General features: G+C 36.6%; 1 protein-coding gene across 2 annotated transcripts in view; it reads left to right on the top strand.

Annotated features, from left to right (window-relative positions):
- Nucleotides 1-22,751, top strand: part of WDR70 (WD repeat domain 70) — a 297,351-nt gene that overhangs the window by 41,835 nt on the left and 232,765 nt on the right. For both annotated transcript variants that reach the window (XM_082724203.1, XM_082724202.1), the window contains 2 exons: nt 4,298-4,357; nt 7,436-7,569. In XM_082724203.1, the coding sequence (XP_082580329.1) occupies nt 4,298-4,357; nt 7,436-7,569 (194 nt within the window). The remainder of the gene's footprint in view (nt 1-4,297; nt 4,358-7,435; nt 7,570-22,751) is intronic.

Raw genomic sequence — 22,751 nt, 5'->3', positions numbered from 1 at the left:
ATTTTGTGTTTTTAGATATTAACCCCTTATCAAATATATGATTTGCAGACATTTTCTCTCATTCTAGAGGTTGCCTCTTCACTGCCTTTCCCTTTTCCTGCCCAGCAATTTAAACTCAACCCAGGCAAAAATATTCGCAGTTTAGTAAGTGTCAGGATTTATCTTATTCTCTCCTGGATGCCCTCTACGTTCACCTAGGGAACCTCTGTATTTCCAGAGGCATCTCAAGCATCTCTTCTAAAGCCTTTTCTAATCACCCTCTACTTCCCCAGGTAAAATGGAATTGAGCACTGAACCCTACGTGTTCTTCTGTCATAGCATCTGAAACATTTCAGTGTTGCTTACTTGTTTACCTGTCAGTTTTGCTTTACTGGATTGACAGTCCTTAGGAGCATTGTCTTTGTTAGTCTTGTTATTTTTACTGTAGTCCCAGGTGTCTGGTATATAATTAAATATTCAATAAATGTTTTTTAAGGGAAATGTGTGATGGGGAATAATTCAGTCAGTCTATTGGATCTCCAGATTTATACTAGAATAGACTCTAATTTTGGTTTTCTGTGATACCAAATGGGCAATTATTTGCAAAATGGTTTCTGGGAGAATGTAGCATTCGTTTGCAAGTTCCTGGTTGGTCGTCCTCATTCTCTCCACATAGTTCATAGCCACTTTGTGGCAGATCTTTGTTTCTCAGTAGACTTTCAATTAGGCGTTATAGGGCCACACTATTATAACTTTTTAAACTTATGGCAACTTTATCCCAGAAGGGTTATTTCTGATTTGCAAGTCTTTTGAAAACACTTTAAGGGTATGTGTCAGATGAAACTGCTCATGTTATTCCAGATATATTTGTTATCCTTGTTATTGAGGGCAAACCAAAGAGCCTGGGAAATAATCCTTTGGTTGGCATTTAAGACCAAACCAAAACAAAAGCTGGTATCTTTCCTCCTCTTCCATTAAGACTAGATTTTGTTATGAATTCTTATAATAAATGACTTCAGTGAAGTCTTGCAGCTTATGATGTCCCTGGAATGAAAATCATGAAAATATTTTACTGTTACAGCAAATTTCACACTTAAGCCATATCCCAAAAAGTCATTAGGAAAATTTCTGGAAAAAGAACAGTCACCATCAAATGATATGCTACCAAAAGATGAATTGCTACTATTTTAGATGATTTAGTTGTGCCAGTTATATGGGCCTCTTATGAGTTATGCCTTCCATGATTTCCAGTAAAACTTTGATTTTAAATGTAAACAACATTTATTTAAACATTTAATTCATTCCTAATGTAAATACTAAATTGTTCTGTGTTCTTGTAAGTTTTTATTTTAAATGCCAGAAATTGTCTATATATAGGCACATTGTACATTGAATTCAATGAAGTAATTTTCATCCTTCCTCTTAGTAACAGTGTTTCTGTTTCCTAAGTGATGAAAAACTAATTAGTTATGAAATGAGACACTGACTATAATAGAATCTTCTCTAAGTGAAACATTTGAGCTGTTCTGCTGTATTTGCAAGAGTATGTAGCACTTATACATGAGTTTTTATTGCTTACAAATGTTGTCAACTGCAAAGGGAACAGTGGCTTCCATAATTTAATATAAGGATAGTCCAGAATTCATTTGTTCGACTTTTAAATTATTTTGGAATTTGTGTTGGAATATTGGTATCACTGAAATCAAGGTATGTGCTGCCCTTTTCCAAAGCAGAGTAAGCCATGCTGTAATGTCTGGTACTGAAATAAATTGTAAACACTCCAGCAGTTCTTTAGGTTACTGTGAGGTTAGGGTTCCTGTTCAGTGTCTTCTCATTTCCTAATCTTCACTGCACTGTGGCGGTGGTGGTAGACTGTAGTAATCTCTGAGATGCAGATATTCTAAAACAAAGTGCCTTTAATTCTCTATACTGGCAACTTTTTTTTTTTTTTTTTAAGTAATCTCTACACCCAATGTGGGGCTGAAACTCATGATCCCAAGATTAAGAATCTTATGCTTTACTGACTGAGCCAGTTAGGCACCCCTATACGTGCAACTTTAAATTTACTTTTCACCTGGGATCTAGTCATTTGGTTGGTAAAGGTTTTTACTTTTTGAAAACCTCAGTTATCCCATATTGTCACTTACTGATCTGATGGATAGCACTTGCTCTTCTTTTTGGACATAAACATTAATGTTTGAAAGTAAATTAAAAAGTACAATCTAGTGTGATCTACAAGGTAGACATTGGGCTGTGAATTAGTTCCAAAACACTTTTGTGTTTGTCTGCTATTCACCACCTGTTATGTGGATTAGGGATCCAGAGATAATAATAGATATACAAAATCTTTGAGAAGTGTCTATCTTGCAGTTTGGTTATGGAGTGGTGGGGGGAGAGAGGGCAAAAATTACAATGGATTTTGATAAATTCTGGATCGAGATAAGGAGGGGTTGTCTCCTTATTTGAGACATGGGAGTACATGGAAGGGTCATTTAAACCGAGTTTGAAATGTTGAGAAATGCTTCCAGGAGCAGGTCACATCTGAATTGAGTCTTAAAAGATGAGTAGGAATTAGCCAGTTAAGGAGGAAGAGAAGCCTGGAAATAGACTAAGATGATATGACCGGAGAGATAGGAGGTAAGCCTTAGAATAAATGGTGGCTGTCATTTACTGAGCACCTGCTTTGTGATGAATGCTGCGTTATAAGGCTTAAACCACTTACCTCACAGTAACCTAAAGGGCAGGTGCTATTATCTTTTATATATAAATGAGGAAGTAGAGTCATAGCTCTTCTGCAGTTATGACAGGGTTATTGAGTGGCAGGGCTAGATTTAAAAAAACCTAGTATTCTTGGGGCATCTGGCTGGCTTAGTCAGAGAGCATGACTCTTGATCTTGTGGTTGTGAATTCAAGACCAACTTGGGTGTAGAGCTTTAAAAAATTAAATAAATAAAAGAAAATGTTAAAAAGAATGTTTAACCTTAAAAAAACATAGAAATAAAACCCCTAGCTTTTCTGGCTTCTTGTCTAGGCTGCTTCCTCCCAGGAAAGAACAATTTCAAGAAGGAGGAAATAGTTAAGTAGTTGCCTTGCTGTTGAAAGGTCAGTTGTGCAGGTTAAGTTCTGACTTTATAGAGACTTGTTTGTTTATTCAAGAGGTATTTACTGACAATCTCTTAAGTGCCAAGGACTGTGTTGGGCATTAGGAATAAAAGGACACATGCCAGAGTGGTAGAAGTAGAAGGGTGACAGGAAGCAGAGACACTTGAGTGAAAACTTGTGTAAGGAAGCTTGAAGCTTGATTGCAAAGGAAAAGATAATGATATAGCAGTAAATATAGGGTAGATTGCTTGTGTGTATATGTGTGTCTAATATGACAAGTGCTTTAGTTGTTTATGTGCCGGGAAGAAAGAGCCTTAGCAGGGGACAAGTTTATGATGAGATAAAACTAGTGATTGATTGATTCATCAAGGGTGCTAAAGAGTGAGGGGAGACAGGGACCAAAGTCTATTAGATTGCACATATCCAGTTAAGTAGATTGCAGGATGATCCTCACATAAATTTGTAATGGCCCTAGAATTTTAGTCTGATTACCCGACTCTTGGATAATGGAAACTTGACTAAATAATGAAACTTCATATTCAGATGATCATTGTGATTCCTTATGTCTGATTTATGCATCCATCTTTTTTCTCCCTTGGTTATCCTGCACATACCTCCTGCCTGTCACAGCATTTCTTGTATTGTATTAGAGTGATTGATCTCCCCACCTAGACCACATGGTTCTTGGAAGGGGGAATGGTGTAGGCTATGTCTGATAATACCTAGCATCTGGAATAATCTCACTTTAACACATGCTTATTGAATCAATGAATCATTGAATGACTCGGTTCCTTATTTGTGCCATTTTTAGCAGCAGTGTTTTGTTTTTTAAACTTTTAAGGGTTAAAAGGTATATATCTACCCTGTACAGATTTGATTTTATTTTGTGTAGTTAAGCACTTTAAGTTAGGCCCATTTTTTTCAGTGAAGAGCGGACTTTAAATATTTGGATGCTGAGAGGGCTTATGGTTCCAACAACCTAAAAAGTTTCTTAGGCTTATCTGTTTTGAGATTTGAGGTACATTCATGAGACCAATTGTCATCTATCTAGAAGTGCAGAAATAAGATACTCTCACAAATTTTATTTCTGTTTTTTAAAGCTTGGTGTAAAAAGCTAGTGATGCAATTTTAAAAAATTCTATTTCCTGTGAATGTGGCATGTAGTCCCCTTCATTTGTTGGATACTCATTGATGTCATGGAATTTTCTTTTTTCAGAATCCTGTCCAAAAGATCCCTGACTCACATGAAATAACTCTAAAACATGGCACTAAAACAGTAAGTTTAAAAAATTTGATTCTTTCAATAACAAGGCTCTCACGGAAAAGTAAACTCATGATACATTTGTATTAGGACTAATTGCACAATGAACTGATAACACAGAAGCTACAAGGCATTAAAGAAACAGAATGATGACATTTTTATTCAATCAAAATAACTGTTCCATTTCATTTAAAATAGCAACCCTTATTGTTATTGTTGGCTTTAAAACCTTGTTCTTTGATAGAGGAACATTACAAGTGAAAAAAAGAAATGAAGCTAAAATACAGTTTTCCTTTTTATGGTGTGGGAAAATTTCTCATTACCCTTAGCTTTATTTCTATATCAGTAAAAGGCCTGAGTTTGTTTTTTAGATGAACATCGAGATAAGAAAGGAACATAAAATAGTTACTGTATTGCTTTAAGATCATTATCATTATTACTTAAACTTACAGATTCTGCTTTTGCATTGTTGTATTAATGTTATTTAAAGATTATGAATGTAAAATTTTGAGTTATAACATGAAATCATGTTATTGGAAAGCCATTGAAAAAGTGGAAATTGCATGAATGAAACCTCATAAATGAAAGAATTAAATTATCTTGCTTTCTCTTTTCAATGAACCTGCCTTTTTCTGGATGTCTGATATGTAAAGAAGTAGGAAAATACATCCCATAATCGGGAAAACGTCAATCCATAGAAATAGACCCAGAAATGATGCCAATGATAGAATTAATAGAGGAAAGATGACCTTCTTCTTGCCAGAATTTTTTGGTTTTGAAATATCTTTTTCTTAAAAATATTTGTTAAGGTATAGTGGGTTTATAATTATTTCAAATGAAGTGAACAATAAGTATTTTAAAATGGCTTAGTTTATAGTTTTACTGTGGTAAATATTGATACATAGAGCTCACATAAACAAATGCTTTTTGGGGTCCTTAATAGATTTAAAGATCGTAAAGTGGCTTGAAAGCTGAGTATGTGAGAACTGCTGCTTTAGGAAACTCTTTCCTTCTGATTTGTGATCTTATGTCTCCTTTTTGTTTAATCAGACTCCTAGTATTTTTATTCTGAATATGTGACAGAATTTTCTTAATTTTCATGTTTTTAAGTAAATTAGGAAAGGAACTGTAGACTGTACTTAAACAGAAACTTCCCTATCATTTAGTTCAGAGATTTTTACAACCAGAAGTATTCATGAGTTTTACATCTTTTATTTAAGTATTTCTATTTTTTAAATTGAATTTTATCTTCTAAAGAATTATAGTAAAAAATGTAGTGTCCACTTGTTTTGCACATTAAAAAAATCAATTAGAGCTTCCTTTTTTTTTTTTTTTTTAGGGTTTTATTTAATTATTAGAGAGAGAAAGAAGACCACACATGGAGTGGGGAGGAGCAAAGGAAGAGGGAGAAGCGGACTCCTCGCTAAGTGGGGAGCCCTCCACAGGTCTTGATCTTAGGATCCCAAGATCATCCTGAGATTATGACCTGAGCTGAAGGCAGACCAATGACTCTCTAGAAGTTGGGAGCTGCTGGCTCTAAACAGCCCTTTCCCCTTCCACACGAAGGGTTCAAGGAGATAGCTACGGCTAGTCATTAGTTTTCCTATCCTCACCATAGGTCTCTGCCCTTGCTCCTTGGTGCTGGCAGTCATAGGGAGGGAGTGGAGCTTACACTCTTGAGGGGAGGATGGGCACAGAATAGACAAGCTGCAAACGAATTTGCATTTTCAAATTGTATTGTAATGGAATGAACACTGGCGCAGTTAGTCATATAAGGAGGAAGACATCTCTTTAATTGTAACAGGAGAGTGGAAGGATAGAGTGGGCATAGACACAAGTAAGTTTGTAGCTGGTAGTAGGAGAAGTGGCTTTCTAACCTTCAAAAGCTACTGTTTCTTTTTCTTTTTTTTTTAAGATTTTATTTATTTATTTGACAGAGAGAGATCACAAGTAGGCAGAGAGGCAGGCAGAGAGAGAGGGGGAAGCAGGCTCCCTTCTGAGCAGAGAGCCCGATGTGGGGCTCGATCCCAGGACCCTGGGATCATGACCTGAGCTGAAAGCAGAGGCTTTAGTCCACTGAGGCACCCAGGCGCCCCTGTTTATTTTTATTTTTCATTGTTTTAGGTTTTAAGACATACAATTGTCCTCATTTGTATGCTTTAACACATTTCGAGTAGTACCTAACTTAAACATATAATAAGTCATTAATTATATTTATATAATTCCCTTACATTGAAATCAGTGTTTACAGATAGTGGTTGAAATGAGTAAAATTATTTTTTAAGTACCTGGTAATAATTACAGTAATTCTAACATTAATAACATTTCAGTTCTGTTCAAAGAACTGATTTATAGTTGCTTCCTTTATATAAAACTTTGATCCTTTTAGTATTTCATTTGTATGGTAGTCTCATTAATTATTTCTAATGTATTTTTTTTTTTTTTTTCCTTCTGAGAGGGCAGTAGATCTAGGGACTCTCTGCTTAAGAATAGTGAGTTACCAGTGGGTGTTCACATGTGCAATGGCTCTAGGAAAATTCACAGGGAAGGCAGATATTTTATGGAGCCAATGTAAAAAAGTGGTATTACAATGCAGTCAGTCACTTATAAATTCAGCTTTAAAAATAATTGTTTAAGGTGATTATATTGAGTCATTCAGCCATATACACAAGAAAATAACTTCTACTCTGTCTTACTTCATTAAATAGATTTCTTAACATTCCTGTTGGCATTTTCTCGTTTTGGTAATTTTAGATTCGTATGGGCTTCGGTTGGTAATTAAAATATCTCGAAAGATTTTCTCAAAATTGTTTATTGAAAAAGCTGATCTATTTATGAGGTTTGGTAGATAAGTTGGGACAAAGCTGGCAATTACATTAAATTAAAATATTTTTTCTTTATTCAAAGGAGGTAGTAGTCATAATAACAAAGTCAAATAATAGAGAAGTAATAACAGTAGAAGTAATAACAGCTAGTGGGTTGTACTTCCAATGCCTATAATATAGGAGGTAGGGTTAGAGACAGGAAATGGAGGTTACCATAGACTATAACTAGATTTTCTCCAGTTAATTTTTTTTTTTTTTTTTAAACCAGGTTTCTGCTTTGGGTCTAGATCCCTCAGGTGCCCGTTTGGTGACTGGAGGGTATGACTATGACGTTAAATTTTGGGATTTTGCTGGAATGGATGCTTCTTTTAAGGCATTTCGATCTCTTCAGCCCTGTGAATGGTATGTATTACACAACTTAATACCTTCCTATTTGAAGACAGAGTGCTGTCATTGTTCGAATTCCATCTGTAATGCTCTGTACCAAAATATACTACATTTATATGACCATATGTTACCTTTATTATTTGAGTGAAAGAAAAATGTACCTTAAATTTCTTCCCTTCACTTTGATTAATCTACATTTTAAAGATGTTTTCAGTCTTTTTTTGTTTGGTAAAAAATATATGTATTTAGAGATTATTACCTTGCTAGTTTAATACTCCAGTAAATACTGTGTAATGCCATGTGTATGTGTATGACATATGTGAAGCCGATAACCCAGGTGCTCGTCAGTGCCACGCTGTACAGGTACGGTCAGCTAGCATTATATCAGAAGGGGCTTTACATGTTGCTACCATAAACCACCCTCTTATTTCTGTTTCTGACTGTATCGTATCTTTTAGTATATTAGATATCAAAAATAGATTTTTATTGGTGAAACTGATATCTTGTTAACTTGTATAATGTATGTTGGAAATAAGCTCTTACTGACTAAACGTACATATTCAAGATATGTGAATTAGCTGAAATTACTTAGTTCCAATTTTCTACTCTTGCATGAAGGGGGCTTAAGAATCTAGTTTGCTGGGGCACCTGGGTGGCTCAGTGGGTTAAAGCCTCTGCTTTCGGCTCAGGTCCTAATCTCAGTGTCCTGGGTTCAAGCCCCGCATCAGGCTCTGTGCTCAGCAGGGAGCCTGCTTCCCCCCCCCCCCCTCTCTGCCTACTTGTGATCTCTGTATGTCAAATAAATAAATAAAATCTTTAAAAAAAAATTAAAAACAAAACAGAATCTAGTTTGCCTGGGGCACCTGGGTGGCTCCATTGTTAAGCGTTGTTAAGCATCTGCCTTAGGCTCAGGTCATGATCCCAGGGTTCTGGGATGTAGTTGCAGATCACTCTGTGTTCAGTGGGAAGCCAGCTTCTCCCTCTCCCACTCCCCCTGCTTGTGTTGCCTCTCTCTCTGTCTCTCTATGTCAAATAAATAAATAAAATCTTAAAAAAAAAGAAGAATCTAGTTTGCCTTTAACTTGAACTCTTGGGATGATGGTTTTTGCTAAACCTAATACCTGCCTGTAAACTGGGTTCTGTCAACTATATGGTTAAAGTTCCTATTTCTGGGCTATTGGGAGTTCGCTTTCAGTGACTCTTTCATGGAAGTGGTGGTTGAAGTAAACGAAAGACTAGAGAGCTGGGATTTTTCTTAATCCTGCAGAAAAGGTCAGATGAATTGTTTTTGCTTTCTTGCTAATAAATGCTTAGATAATAAATGTCTGTATGTGGCTAAGAATTGGATCTGAGATCTCAGATTTCTCTGGCAGCTAATTAGCTAGCAAAATGACCTAAAAGTTTTATCTAAACATGGCTCTGGTCAGTTTTGTACAAATCATACTGATTTGTAAATTTCGAAGTCCTAACTCTTTTAAGCTATCTTTAGTAAAGATTTGAGAATTCCCTAAGTGAACATAGCAAATCTCTGATCAAATGGAAAGGAAAAAAAAAATTTAAAAACAGGTTATCTCCAATGATGGCTGTATTTCTGTATTTATTTATTATTTATTTATTTATTTATGATGGCTGTATTTAATAAAGCTCTCATTATTTAAAAGAGTAACTTGGTATCTTGAGTTAGTGTGATTACTTTTTAAAAAAATTTATTTAAAATATGAGGTCATATCTTTTATTACCATGTGATGGTCTCTTGATTAAGGATTGTGTTTTCCTTCTACTTTCACAACTGTGAACTCGCTTGTTCAGGATTGTTCCGTACTCTATTAATGATCAGCTCTGAATAGACTCATGTTTCATGAGTCTCAAGCCAGTGTTCTATTACTAAACTGTGTCATTTGCTATGCTGTTGTAACTGAAAATGCAGAAAAACCCAGGAATAAGCTTATTTTCTCTTCCATAATTAAATTGTTGCATCCTATATATAATAGTGAGCTATCAAAGGGAAGATGGGAATAAACAGAATTCTTGACAATCTGTACAAGATTAATGTAAACTCCAGTACTGCAAACATTATATGAATGTTACTATTTTAAATCATGAGAACTGTGTAGCTTTGCCATCATTTGCCCTTAGTCTCCAAATAAATGATGGTACTTTTTATGACAATATATATATTTTTTACTTAATATGTATTTTCTTAAAAGATTTTATTCATTTGACAGAGAGAGCACAAGTAGGCAAAGCAGCAGGCAGAGGGAGAGGAGGAATCAGGCTCTCTGCTGAGCAGGGAACCTCACGTGGGCTCAATCCCAGCACCCTGAAATCATGACCTGAACCAAAGGCAGCCGCCTAATCGACTGAGCCGCCTAGGCACCGCACCTTAATTTTATACCTATTTATGCATCTATCTGTAATTCACTTTTTATGGCAAAAAATTTCAAACACAGAGAAAAGTAGAGGGATTACTGTAACAGCCTTTTACCCTTTACCTGGATGTAACAGTTAAAAACATTTTTTGTATTTGCTTCATTTTTATAATTTTTGAAGTATTTAAAAGTAAAGACATACATAGCTTTCACTTTGAAATAATTCAGCATGAATCTTTCAAAAATATAGACATTTCCCTATGTAAATATAGCTCCAATTATCCTAACAAAATTATTTAGAATTTCTTTTTTTAAAAAATTTAAAAAAATTTTTGTTTAGTTACTTGACAGAGAGAGAGAGAGAGAGAGAGAAAGCACAAGCTGGCAGAGTAGCAGGCAGAGGGAAAGGGAGAAGCAGGCTCCCTGCCAACCAAGAAGCCTGATATGGGGCTTGATCCCAGGACCCTGGCATCATGACCTGAGCTGAAGGTAGTTGCTTAACCAACTGAGCCACCCAGGCGCCCCTATTTAGAATTTCTTAATATTTCTCTTTTTATGTTTTTTTTTTTATTGTGCTATGTTAGTCACCACACAGTACATCATTCGTTTTTGATGTAGCGTTCCATGATTTGTTGTTTGCGTATAACACCGTACTCATTACAGTATCATCCCATATTTAAATTTCCCCAGTTTACTCTCAAAATGTGTTTTAATGCTGGTTTGTCAAACATGGATCCAATCAAGTAATACATATCACATTTATTGTGTACCTCTCTTACATATCTTTTAATCTAGGAGGTTTCCTTCCAAACCCTTTTCTTTCCCAGGACTTTATTAAATAGGTCGGTTGTGCTTCATAAGGTTCTTCTCTGAATTTTCTCATTGTTTTTTTTACAATATCATTTAACTTATTTGTCTCCAGTATTTCCTATTAAAGATATGAAGGCTTGATTTTAATCTCTAATGTATCACATCAAGTGGCATATATTGTCTAGTTGTTGCTCTTTGTAACTTGCAAGTAAGATTGATCCAGGATTAAGTTGGTGACATCTGATTCTTCCATTGTAAAGTTAATCTTATATTATATACTTGAGATAGACAAGAATTTTATAGAGAGATGTTTGGTAGCGTGGAAATATCCAGATTCTCCTCATTGCTTCACTTAGTGAGTTTAGCATCCATTGATTATTCATACCTGAGTCAGTTATCTCATTGAGGGTTGTTAAGTTTGTGATTTTCTTGATTTCCTAAATTCCATTATTTCATCTACATTTATTTGTTGACATTCTTCTAAGAGAACTTTTCCATATTAACTGATGTTATTCGGTTACCTTAAAATACAGTTCTACTGTGAAGGCAAGATAAATATTTGGTTATTTAACTACCCATTTTTAGTTCATGGGTAGATGGTGATAAATGAGTTGCTGCTGTTATTGGGGGTGGTGTTTTTTTTTTTTCTTTTTCCTTTTTGAGTGGCAGGATTTATGACTTTAAAATTTTTGTGCATTCCAGTCAATTGTACTCATTATTCTTTTTGATGTTTAAATTGTCCCAGATTTGGCCAGGGGAGTCCCTGATTGCTATGTAGTTTTGACATGTACTCATTAGACTTTACAAAAGCTTACTTACTTTCTGGCATAACATGATGTAAGCTTCCTGGTACGTTCCTTTCCAGGCCCTAGAATCAGCATTTCCCCATGGAGATCTTTTTTTTCTTTTTTTTTTTTTAAACTGTGGAAATGGTATTTAGAGACCAAATCTGAATGTTATATCTGCTCATTAATAGTGGGATATCATTCCTTCTTGACCTTTTCAGTGAAAGAGGTAGGAAATATAGGTGTGCATGTGTGTGTGTGTGTGTGCGTATTTAAGTGACAAGATCACTTAAATACTTTGATATTTACATTTCAAAATTTTAGTAAACTTTAACTTCAGAATATTTTTTTAATTTATAGAAAAACTGCAAAGATCATCTAGAATTCAGGCATACCCCTAACTCAGTTTCCTCTGTTGTTAATATCTTACATTTACCATGGTACATTTATGGCAAGTAAATCCACATTGGTCTATCACTATGAACCAAACTCCAAACTGTATTTGCATTTCACTGTTTCTCCACTAATATGCCTTCCAAGATACACCTTACACTTAGTGTTCATGTCTGTTTAGTCTTTGGTTTATGATGACTTCTCAGTCTTTCCTTGTTTTCCTGACCCTGGCAGTTTTGAGCGGTCCTGGTCAGGTGTTTTGTAGAATGTTTATTGATGTGTTTTTTTATGATGTTTTTCTCTGGTTAGACTGGGATTCTGGGTCTTGGGGGATGAGTATCACAGAGGTGAAGTGCCCTTCTTATCACATACCAGGGTACATGCTATCATGTTTTTAAGGTTTCTCCACTATAAAGTTACTTTTCCTCCCCTTTCCATTTGCTGTTCTTTGGGAGTAAGTCAGTGAATGCTGCTCACATTTGGAAGAGTAGAAAAATTAAGCTCTACCTCTTGGTGGGGGTAGTGTTTACATAAATTACTTGGAATTCTGTATTGATTACTTGATACTTGTTTTATATCTTGGGTTATAAGCCAATACAATGTTATTTATTTTGTTGCTAAGACTATTTCAGCTGTAGTCATTGGGAGCTCTTGCAATTTGGCTCATGTGATCCTTTCTTTGATATGCCTCCTTTTTTTTTTTTTCTGAGTACTTTTTACTTTTTGGTATTATTAGATGCTCCGGATGCACCTTGTATTGTCCCTGCCCCAGTCCTAGAGTCAGTCATATTTATTAGGATAGTGGTATCTAAAAACCGGATCTAGGTTCTTGGTGTGCTTATTGTTCCTTCTAGGCTTCTCAGCTGAGGTGGGAATTAAATGCATGTATACACACTTGTGTGTGTGCTAGATCTATAAAATTACTTCTTTATCCATTTGCATCCATGTTGAGATAAACAGGAGTTCATACCCATGTCTCTGACTCGAAGCTAGTATACATTGGTTCATTCCAGTCTTCCTCCTTCTTGGAAACCTTCACTTCCTAACAGTGAGAACTTTGGTTCCCACCATCATTTCTGTGTTTGTTTAACCGAAGTACATGTGTAAAACAGTCACAGAATGGTTAAGTTGTATTCCTGCTCCATTTTCTTAAAAAGAAAAGCCTCTTTTAAGTTTTTCAATTAAAATTTCACACAGAAATTATTGATGAGATTATTGGTGAAGTAATTGATTTAGGAACTAAATCCAAAGGCAAGCTCTCCACTCTGTCATTCACTCAGGTAGGACACACAGTGAGAGAGGCAGGGTGGCCGTGGAGAATCAGGATCCCTGTGAGGCAAGCTTGAGACCCATGCTGCTCTTTAGTTCTGCCCAATCCCTGCATATCTAGCTGGAAGCTGCTGATACCAGGAGAGGCAGGGACCTGCAAGGCCCCTGAGGAGCCAGCTACTAAGTCGGGGTGCAGGGAGCTTGTGATGGCAAGGAGGCCTCCACACCTTAAGCTGCTGGGTACTTCTGGGAGCCCCTGCTGTATAACTCCTTGGAATGGATCCATGGTGGTCCTCTTCTGATTCCAGAAGGCATGATCTTTGAGAGGATACCTTGTGACTACAAGATCACACCAGCTGGCTTCCAAGCACCTGTCCTGGGACAGGGGTGAAGGAAGGAGTGCTGGCCCAAGGGGAGGATCCTTTTGGACGATCTTCTCTGTTGACCCCAGCATCTCAGTCAGCTAGTCCATTCTCACATAGATTAGTTATACTTATATAGTCATATATATTATAGTTACATACTAAAGAGAGAAAAAAACTTGCCTGAAGAGAAACCCCTTAAATGGCTCAGGAAGTTGACTATTCCCTCACCGTACCTCCCCCAAATTCTTTTATAAAATCATGTAGTGCGATCTTTAGGAAACTCCCACTCAACCCAACTCACCTCAACTTGGCCCTCCTTTGTTCCCATGACCATGGACTACCCCCCAGCTCCAGCCCAGTGCCTGGCTGCAACCAGTCTCATCTGTGGCCATCCATCCCACCCATGGATTTCTGCCAGGTACCCCTCTACTGTGCTCCCAGGGGCCATGTTGGCTGTGGGTGGTGGAGGGAGTGGTATCCAGATGGCCTGGTAGCTTGGTGGGGCCAGGCCCAGAAGGGACTGAAGTTTGCAGGAGAGGAGGAGACCACAGCTGTCATGGGGATGTTGCTGCTCTGACGGCTCTCAGAGGCATGTAGCTTCGGGAACATGGCCTAAGGAACGTTGGGTGGTATGGCAGGTGTTTTGCTGGGGGTGCACATCATCTGGCAGTGATGGTAGCTGTTGGGAATGGTGGTTTCTTGGAAAAAAACACTCAGGGCAGTCTCTAGCTGCCAATGCAGTCTCTAGCACCTGTTGCAGCTGTTCACCTGGTTGGCAGTGCAACCTACAGCCAGCATAAATTGGTTGATCATGACCTGGTGCCATAGGTGGTCCACTTTCGCCAACATGGCTCTGGGTGTGTATGATCCGATCCCAGCTGGGCAGCACAGGAAACTTGCTGCCATGGGCTCAGGCTAGTCACTGGCCAGAGACTGCAGACCTTCATTGCCTACTGCCCGCCCAGGAGTGTCCCAGTACCCCTGCTCCAATTTAAATTTAATGTTACAGAATGTTTACTTAGTATCTTTGATTTTAATACTCAAAATCAAAGATAGAACATATTTTTGAGAAAAAACATAACTGGTCAAGATCAGGAGTTGGTAAAATTTTTCTGTAAAAGGGTCAGATGTTAAGTATTTTAGGTCTTATGTGCCACAAATGATGATTACTAAATTTGTGTGTTCATGTGTGACTGTATATTATATAATACTAAATTAAATTCACATTAAATTTTTAAATACTGAAAAAAATGCAGTGGAGGTATTTTCTTTGGCATTCAATTCTTTTCTCTTTATTTTGTTAGCTGATTGTTCCAGTTTTAGATTCTAACATATTAATGATCATATTAATGATGAAATTTTGCTTTTTGCTGATTACAGATTTGATAAATGTCCAATGAGTTATTCAATTGATACTTGTTGAATATGGCAGAGTCAGACTTTGGTCTGCCATTAGAAGCCTTTCATTAGGGTGTGTGGGTGGCTCAGTTGGCTAAGCATCTGCCTCAGATCAGGGTTATGGGATCGAGTCCTGCATTGAGTCCTGCATCAGTCTCCCTGTTCGGTGGGGAGCCTGCTTGTTCCTCTGTCTGCCACTCCCCTTGCTTGTGCCCTCTCTCTCTGACAAATAAATTTAAAAAAATAAAAAAAGAAGCCAGGGGCACCTGGGTGGCTCAGTGGGTTAAGCCTCTGCCTTCGGCTCAGGTCATGATCTCAGGGTCCTGAGATTGAGCCCCGCATCGGGCTCTCTGCTCAGCGGGGAGCCTGCTTCCCTCTCACTCTCTCTGCCTGCTTCTCTGCCTACTTGTGATCTCTGTCTTTCAAATAAATAAATAAAATCTTAAAAAAAAAAAGAAGCCGTCTTTATTTTCATATTGATCTGTTAACCCTTTAGATTAAATTGCTCACAGCTATGAGAATCTATAGACACCTGTTAACTCAGCTAAATTTTTCCATACCTTTCCTCGCTCATCTACATAGTTACTATATCACCTGCAAAGAAAACTCGAAGGAGTTTGTTGACTGTTTTGAAGGTGTAAAAGCAGGGTGTGCTGTTTTTAAGACCATCTATTCACCATGGTGAGTAAGTGGGTGTCAAAGTGGCGTCCACACCCCCCCCACCCCCGTAGCCATTCAGGATAGGCAGCAGAAGTCCTAAGTTTAGGAGTGAGAATGAGATCAGGTATTTTGCAATTTGGACATCTCTGATGAATATTTTAATATTTTTGACCTTGTTCTCACTTTCCTGGGATACCTAAACATACTTTGAGGTAAAATGTTTTCTTGATCTACCTGTAGAAAAACGAGATTTTTCAAAATGCTTTTCTTCTGTTGTTATTCAACTTCTTTTTGATGCATCTTCCATTTTGGTATTTTGAAGTATGTTTAATAATTTGTTTCGGACTTTTGCCCAGCCAACATCAATATTAGATTTGCGAATCTTGAGGTTCTAAAGTCTTTCTTTGTCCCATTTAGTGAAAATCATCAGTACTGCATATTCTCTAATCCAATCTGCTGGTCACCTTTTGTTTTGTTTCTTCACTGAGTCTCAAAAAAATTATATATGTATGTTCATGAGTTAGAATCCATGGGCACACAGATCCTTCAGATGTATCCTTTATGTAAAAAAATGTGGATGGAGTTAAAGTTTTCACAAAATATTAAGAAGCTTTGGATCACTTAGATAGCCCCAAGTTAAGAATTCCTAATCCTCTGCCCATTTAAAAATGGCTACATACTCTTATTCTCTTCTTTTAAAAAACACTTTAATTAATTAATTGATATATTATGTTCTCATACAGGAATTAAAACATTACAGTTAAAACTAAAGTTCTTCTTTGGTCATCTTTTAAAAATCTCTTTCTTAGGTATTCTTACTGTTTTCATGAATTCTTTAAGTTTTTTTTTTTATGCCACCATTGACAAATATACATACCCATCAGAAGAGTATGTACTATGGGCGCCTGGGTGGCTCGTTTGGTTGAATATCTGCCTTTCACTCAGGTTGTGATCCGGGGTCCTGGGATCGAGCTCCGCATCGGGCTCCCTGCTCAGCGAGAAGCCTCCCTCTCCCTTTCCCACTCCCTGCTTGTATTCTCTCTCTTGATGTCTCTCTCTCTCTCTCGGTCAAATAAATAAATAAAATCTTAAAAAAAGAGTACACACTATACTTGTTTTTATAAATGACATTAGATGGTTGTTATTCCATAATTTATTTTTGTTTTCCCCATCACAGTATTGCTTGGAGATTTTTAATATTCCTACATGTTCTACTATATTCTTTCCAAGTGTTGTGTAGCATATTATGTATAATTTACCATAGTTCAGAACTATTTGAAGGTCATGGTAAAATGTTAGATGCCAAAGGGGGGAAAAAAATAAGAGAAAGAGAGAAATCAAGAAACGGACTGTGTCTTCACTCTAGAGGACAAACTGATGGTTACCAGAGGGAGGTCGGTGGGACATGGATTAAATAAGTGATAGAGATTAAGGAGTGCACTTATGATGAGCACAGAGTGATGCATGGAAGTCTTGAATCACTATATTGTACACCTGAAACTATTTTTACACTGTATGTTAATGGGAATTAAATGCAAACTTAAAAAAATGTTAAATGCTGGACCTCACCTTTGGAATTTTTTTTTTAAAAGATTTTATTTATTTACTTGACAGAGATCACAAGTAGGCGGAGAGGCAGGCAGAGAGAGAGGGGGAGAAGCAGGCTCCCTGCTGAGCAGAGAGCTCAATGCGGGGCTTGATCCCAGGACCCGGGGATCATGACCTGAGCCGAAGGCAGAGGCTTAACCCACTGAGCCACCCAGGCGCCCCTAGAATTTTTAATTCTTTAGAGTTGGTGTAGCCTGGGAATAACTGAAATCTGAGCCATGCTGTCGGGGCCTGGTATTACTTTTCTAAACTATGATAACTGAAATTCATGCGTATCAGAACTATGCAAAGCAAGGGTTGCCTGTGTCTTTTTTTTAATTCCAGTGTAGTTAACCTACAGTGTTAACATTCGTCTCAGGGGTACAATAGAGTGCCTCAGTGGACAGTGGTTCTGTATATTACTTAGTGCTCATGAAGAAAACTGTACTCTTCACCTGTTTCACCCATGCCCCCTACGCACCCGACCTCTGGTAACAATCTGTTTGTTCTCTGTAGTTAAGAGTCTGTTATTTGGGGGCACCTGGGTGGGTTATGCCTCTGCCTTCAGCTCGGGTCATGATCTCAGGGTCCTGGGATCGAGCCCCGCATCGGGCTCTCTGCTTTGCAGGGAGCCTGCTTCCCTTCCTTTCTCTCTGCCTGCCTCTCTGCCTACTTGTGATCTCTGTCTGTCAAATAAATAAATAAATAAATAATCTTAAAAAATAAAAAGAGTCTATTATTTGGTTTGTCACTTTTTTTTTCTTCTTTATTAATTTGTTTTCTAAATTCCACAGATTAGTGAAGTCATGTGGTATTTGTCTTTTTCTGACTGGCTTATTTTGTTTAGCCCTGTACTCTAGCTTTGGCCATGTTGTTGCAAATGGCAAGATTTCATTTTTTTATGGCTGAATAATATTCTGGTTTTTTTTTAAATTAAAAAAATTTTTTTTATTTATTTGACAGATAACAAGGCAGAGAAAGGAAGGAAGCAGGTTCCCTGCTTAGCAGAGAGGCTTATTTTGTTTAGCCCTGTACTCTAGCTTTGGCCATGTTGTTGCAAATGGCAAGATTTCATTTTTTTATGGCTGAATAATATTCTGGTTTTTTTTTAAATTAAAAAAAATTTTTTTATTTATTTGACAGATAACAAGGCAGAGAAAGGAGGAAGCAGGTTCCCTGCTTAGCAGAGAGCCTGATGCGGGGCTTGATCCCAGGACCCTGGGATCATGACCCGAGCCGAAGGCAGAGGCTTTAACCCACTGAGCCACCCAGGCGCCCCTATTCTGTTTTTTTTTTTGTGTGTGTGTGTGTGTATACACCAGATCTTCTTTATCCATACATCTGTCAGTGGACACTTGGGCTGCTTCTGTAGTTTGGCTATTCTAAGTAATGCTGCTGATTGCCTGTATTTTTAAAAAATACTTATTGAACTATACTTGACATATACTATTATATTAGTTTCAGGTGCACAACATAGTGATTTGACAATTCTTTACATTAGAGAAAGAGCAGGGAAGGGGCGGAAGGAAAGAATCTCAAGCAGACTCCCAACATGGGGCTCTATATCAAGACCCCCCTCAAGATTTTTACTATCACATGATAAGGTTTCAGTACTTTATCATTTGTCTTAAATGTTTAACCTTTTCATGTGGATAAATTCTATTTTTCATTAGGTTTCTCTTCAAAATTATTATTCTTAATTGTTTTATAAATGTTAAATATGATTAAAAATGTTAAAATAAATTTCCATTTCAGAAATTCACCAAAGATTCATAATCAAAGACAGGGTTGTTTCTGATCATGCATTAGAGATCATCTTCCCAAAGCCATTTTGTGAATGGGCACGTAGCAGAACTGCTCTGCATATTTCAGTAACTTCTAAGACTGCACATTAAAGATTTCTCAAATTGGGCTTCATGGGCATATTTTTAGGGGCTCATGAATTTCTTTCATTAATTAAAACATTTTGTTTTTTGATTTTGATGATCTTTGGCCAATCCCTAATTTTGAGCAGAGACACTCATCATATATAAATGTGCTAGCACCAAGGGAAGATTTGTTCTGTCATGAAGTGATGTATGAATAAATTTTTCACAATAGTTTGAAAAAGACAGTTAGGGGGGAAATCGTATCATCACTGGAGCACAATAAAGTAGGCATGTGCTATAGCACACAGTAAATATTTGTTAACTAGCTGATCCAAAAGTAGGTTAGAGGACTTAGGTAGATGGACATAATTAATTTGTTCCGCAACAAAGAAGTTTTTTCATTCTGTATGATATTGTTTCAGCAAACATCTCAAAATTAATCTGAATTCTTTGGATCTTTTGTTTTAGTTTTTACTTTAAAAAATCACTTTATTGAGGTACAGTCTACATAACATAAAATTCATTCATTGTAAGTGTGCAGTTCATTAATTATTAGTAACTTAAAGAGTTGTGCAACCAGTACCACAGTCTGATTTCCATCACTCTAAAATCAGATCTCATTCCCATTGTGGTCACTCTTCATTTCTTCCTCCAGCCTTATGCAGCTGCTAATCTGTCTGTTTCTTATCAGTTCAACTTTTCTGGTCATTTCTTACATATGCAGTCATACAGCATGTGGTCTCTTGTATCTGACCTCTTAGCATAATGTTTTTGAAGGTCATTTGTATTGTAGGACACATCCGTGTTTTGTTCCTTTTTACGATCAGGTAGTATTCCCTTTTGGATTTATGTGTGTGTGTATGAATGGCATATTTTGTTTGTTCATTCGCCAGTTGGTGGACACAGTTGGGTTTTTTCTGCATTTTGGCTATTATGAATAATGCTATTATGAACATTTGTGTACATGTCTTGGGAAGGATATATGTTTCCATCTTATGTCTTTCTTAAGTTGATACTACCTGCATTGGGAATTGTTAGGTCATGTGGTAAATTTATGTTTAATATATTAGTAACCTGACAAACTGTTTTCAAGAATGACTATACTGCTTTATATTTGTACTGGCAGTATATAAGGGTTCCAGTGTCTTTAGATGATCACCATCATATGTTACTGTCTTTTTCATGAGAGTCATTCCTGTGGGTGTGGAGTGGTTAATGTTTACTTTTAAATTCATTGTGAATTCATAGTTTTTTAAGAGTGTGAAGGATAAGAACCCTTGTCACCTGTTTATATGCAGTTAAGTAATATTATAAAAATCATTTGCCACCACAAAATGATCTCTCAGCTACTCTCCCATTAGAAAGAAGGTGTTATTACTTACATTTGAAAAATACTTACCTAAGGCATTGAGAAAAGGATCAATTGTGGAACAATTCTCAAAAATATGTAGAGTTAAAAAAGCACAGTATAAAAGTATATAGTTTTCTTTTTTTTAAAGAATGGTATAGTATTTTTAAAAGTATTTATTTTTTAAAGTATATATATTTTTCTTTAAAGCTTGGAAAAAACAGTATGTACTATTTGCTTATATATGCATAAAATACTTCTGGAAAGGTATAGAAGAAACCAATAACACTGTTGTTTATAGGGAAAAGAACTGGTTATCTAGAAGGAAAACGTGTTGTTACTTGTCCCTTTTATATCTTTTGACTTTCAGCTACCATGTGTAGATTCTACTTATTTTATCCAGGAATAATAATATCCACAGCCTCTCCAACATTGTTTCTTGCCTTTTTAATTTTTCTTTTGTTATAGAACAAAAGATATGTTCTGTTTGTGTACTATTTTATTGAGTCTGGCTGAATTCTTCATATCAGTGAATTCTCACAACTGCCATTGTGTCATAGATACATTTATTATCCCTGTCTTACGGATGTGGAAATGGAGGCTTAGGGAGATTAATTAATTAGCCTAAGGTCACACAAAGTGATAGAGCAAGGATTTGAATGCAGGCATTCTAACTGTAGAGCAAGTGCCATTAATCATTATGTTATACAAAAGCACAGAAGAGATCGAAACCATTTAGGATAAGTGCCATTCGAAATAGTCAAGGGTGGTGTGTTTGCTTAATTCTTTTATTTGTAAGCCTTACATATCTCAATACTTTATTCACTGCCCATGCCATATAACTAAAATAATAATGTTTTGGCTTTTAGGGAAAGTTGTTTTTTATTACTTTACAAATGATATTTGTGCGTCATAGTAGTTTCTTCATTTCACATAATTGTGTGATAAATTAGTGATTTGTTTAGGTATTTGTGCTTTCTCTGTGTGTGTTATCAATTAGTTCTGAAAAGGAAATTGAAGGTGTACAGAGATTCCCCTTGCAAACGTAGACACATGCTTGGTGTGTGAGTTGATGTGTATGGAAGCAGAATTACATAAATTTCAGTAATCATGGCATTGTGTCTCTTTTCACTTGACCTAGTCCATTACTTGAGTTTAATGACAGTGTATATTTGAACTTTTTATATGTATATATATTTTAAAAGATTTTATTTATTTACCTGACAGACAGAGATGACAAGTAGGCAGAGAGGCAGGCCGAGAGGAGGAAGCAGGCTCCCTGCTGAGCAGAGAGCCCGATGTGGGGCTCGATCCCAAGACAATGAGATCATGACCTGAGCTGAAGGCAGAGGCTTTAACCTACTGAGCCACCCAGGTGCCCCTGAACTTTTTATATTTATTAATAAATTGGTAAACTTGCTTTATGACTTTCCTTATTAATATATTATGATGTCATATATTAATATATATTTCCATACTACTAGATTTTGCAAACTTTGCCATATATTACATTTCCCCCCATAGATATCACTGATCAGTGGCATCATTAATTAGGCTCTGCTTGAGATGCAAGGTAGAAATATCCATCTAGCCTCCTTCAGCCTTGTACATAACAAACTTTTATTTGTCTGCAATTAATCTTGGATATCACCAATAAGAAGGAAGCAGTTGGAAAGTAAGATGCCTTCAGCTGTAATATTAGATTGATAAAATCACCAGTTATTCTCATGTATGTCAGGATGCTCCCAGGCATTGATAAGACTTCTTGTGGTTTACTAACTGGAGAGGAGGTTGTTTATTTGGTTTATATGAAGATCAGATGAGATCATGTACATCAACAGAAATCTTTAATAGGAGATGAAAAGGTATGTGGGAAAAAGCACAGTTAGTATTCTCTGATAAACATTATGTACCTGAATATGTTTTTCCTTTCTCTTTGATATTTGCTTTATAAAATTATATAAGCTTAAAGATTTTTTAAACTTAATTTCTTGGGTTTCTGCTGCCTTCTGTAACTGTCATCAAGTTATATAACTTGTAAATTCTATCTTGTTAACTAAACATCAGTGAACTTTTTTTTTAAAAAAGATTTTATTTATTTATTTATTTATTTATTTTAAAGATTTTATTTATTTATTTGACAGAGAGAAATCACAAGTAGATGGAGAGGCAGGCAGAGAGAGAGAGAGGGAAGCAGGCTCTCCGCTGAGCAGAGAGCCCGATGCGGGACTCGATCCCAAGACTCTAAGATCATGACCTGAGCTGAAGGCAGCGGCCCAACCCACTGAGCCACCCAGGCGCCCCAAGATTTTATTTATTTTTGAGGGAGTGAAAGAGCATGAGAT

This window comes from Mustela nivalis (assembly GCF_964662115.1).
Source record: "Mustela nivalis genome assembly, chromosome: 3".
Taxonomy (NCBI): Eukaryota; Metazoa; Chordata; class Mammalia; order Carnivora; family Mustelidae; genus Mustela; species Mustela nivalis.
Note: the sequence above shows the minus strand (reverse complement) of the source record. Positions and strands in the feature narration are given on the sequence as shown.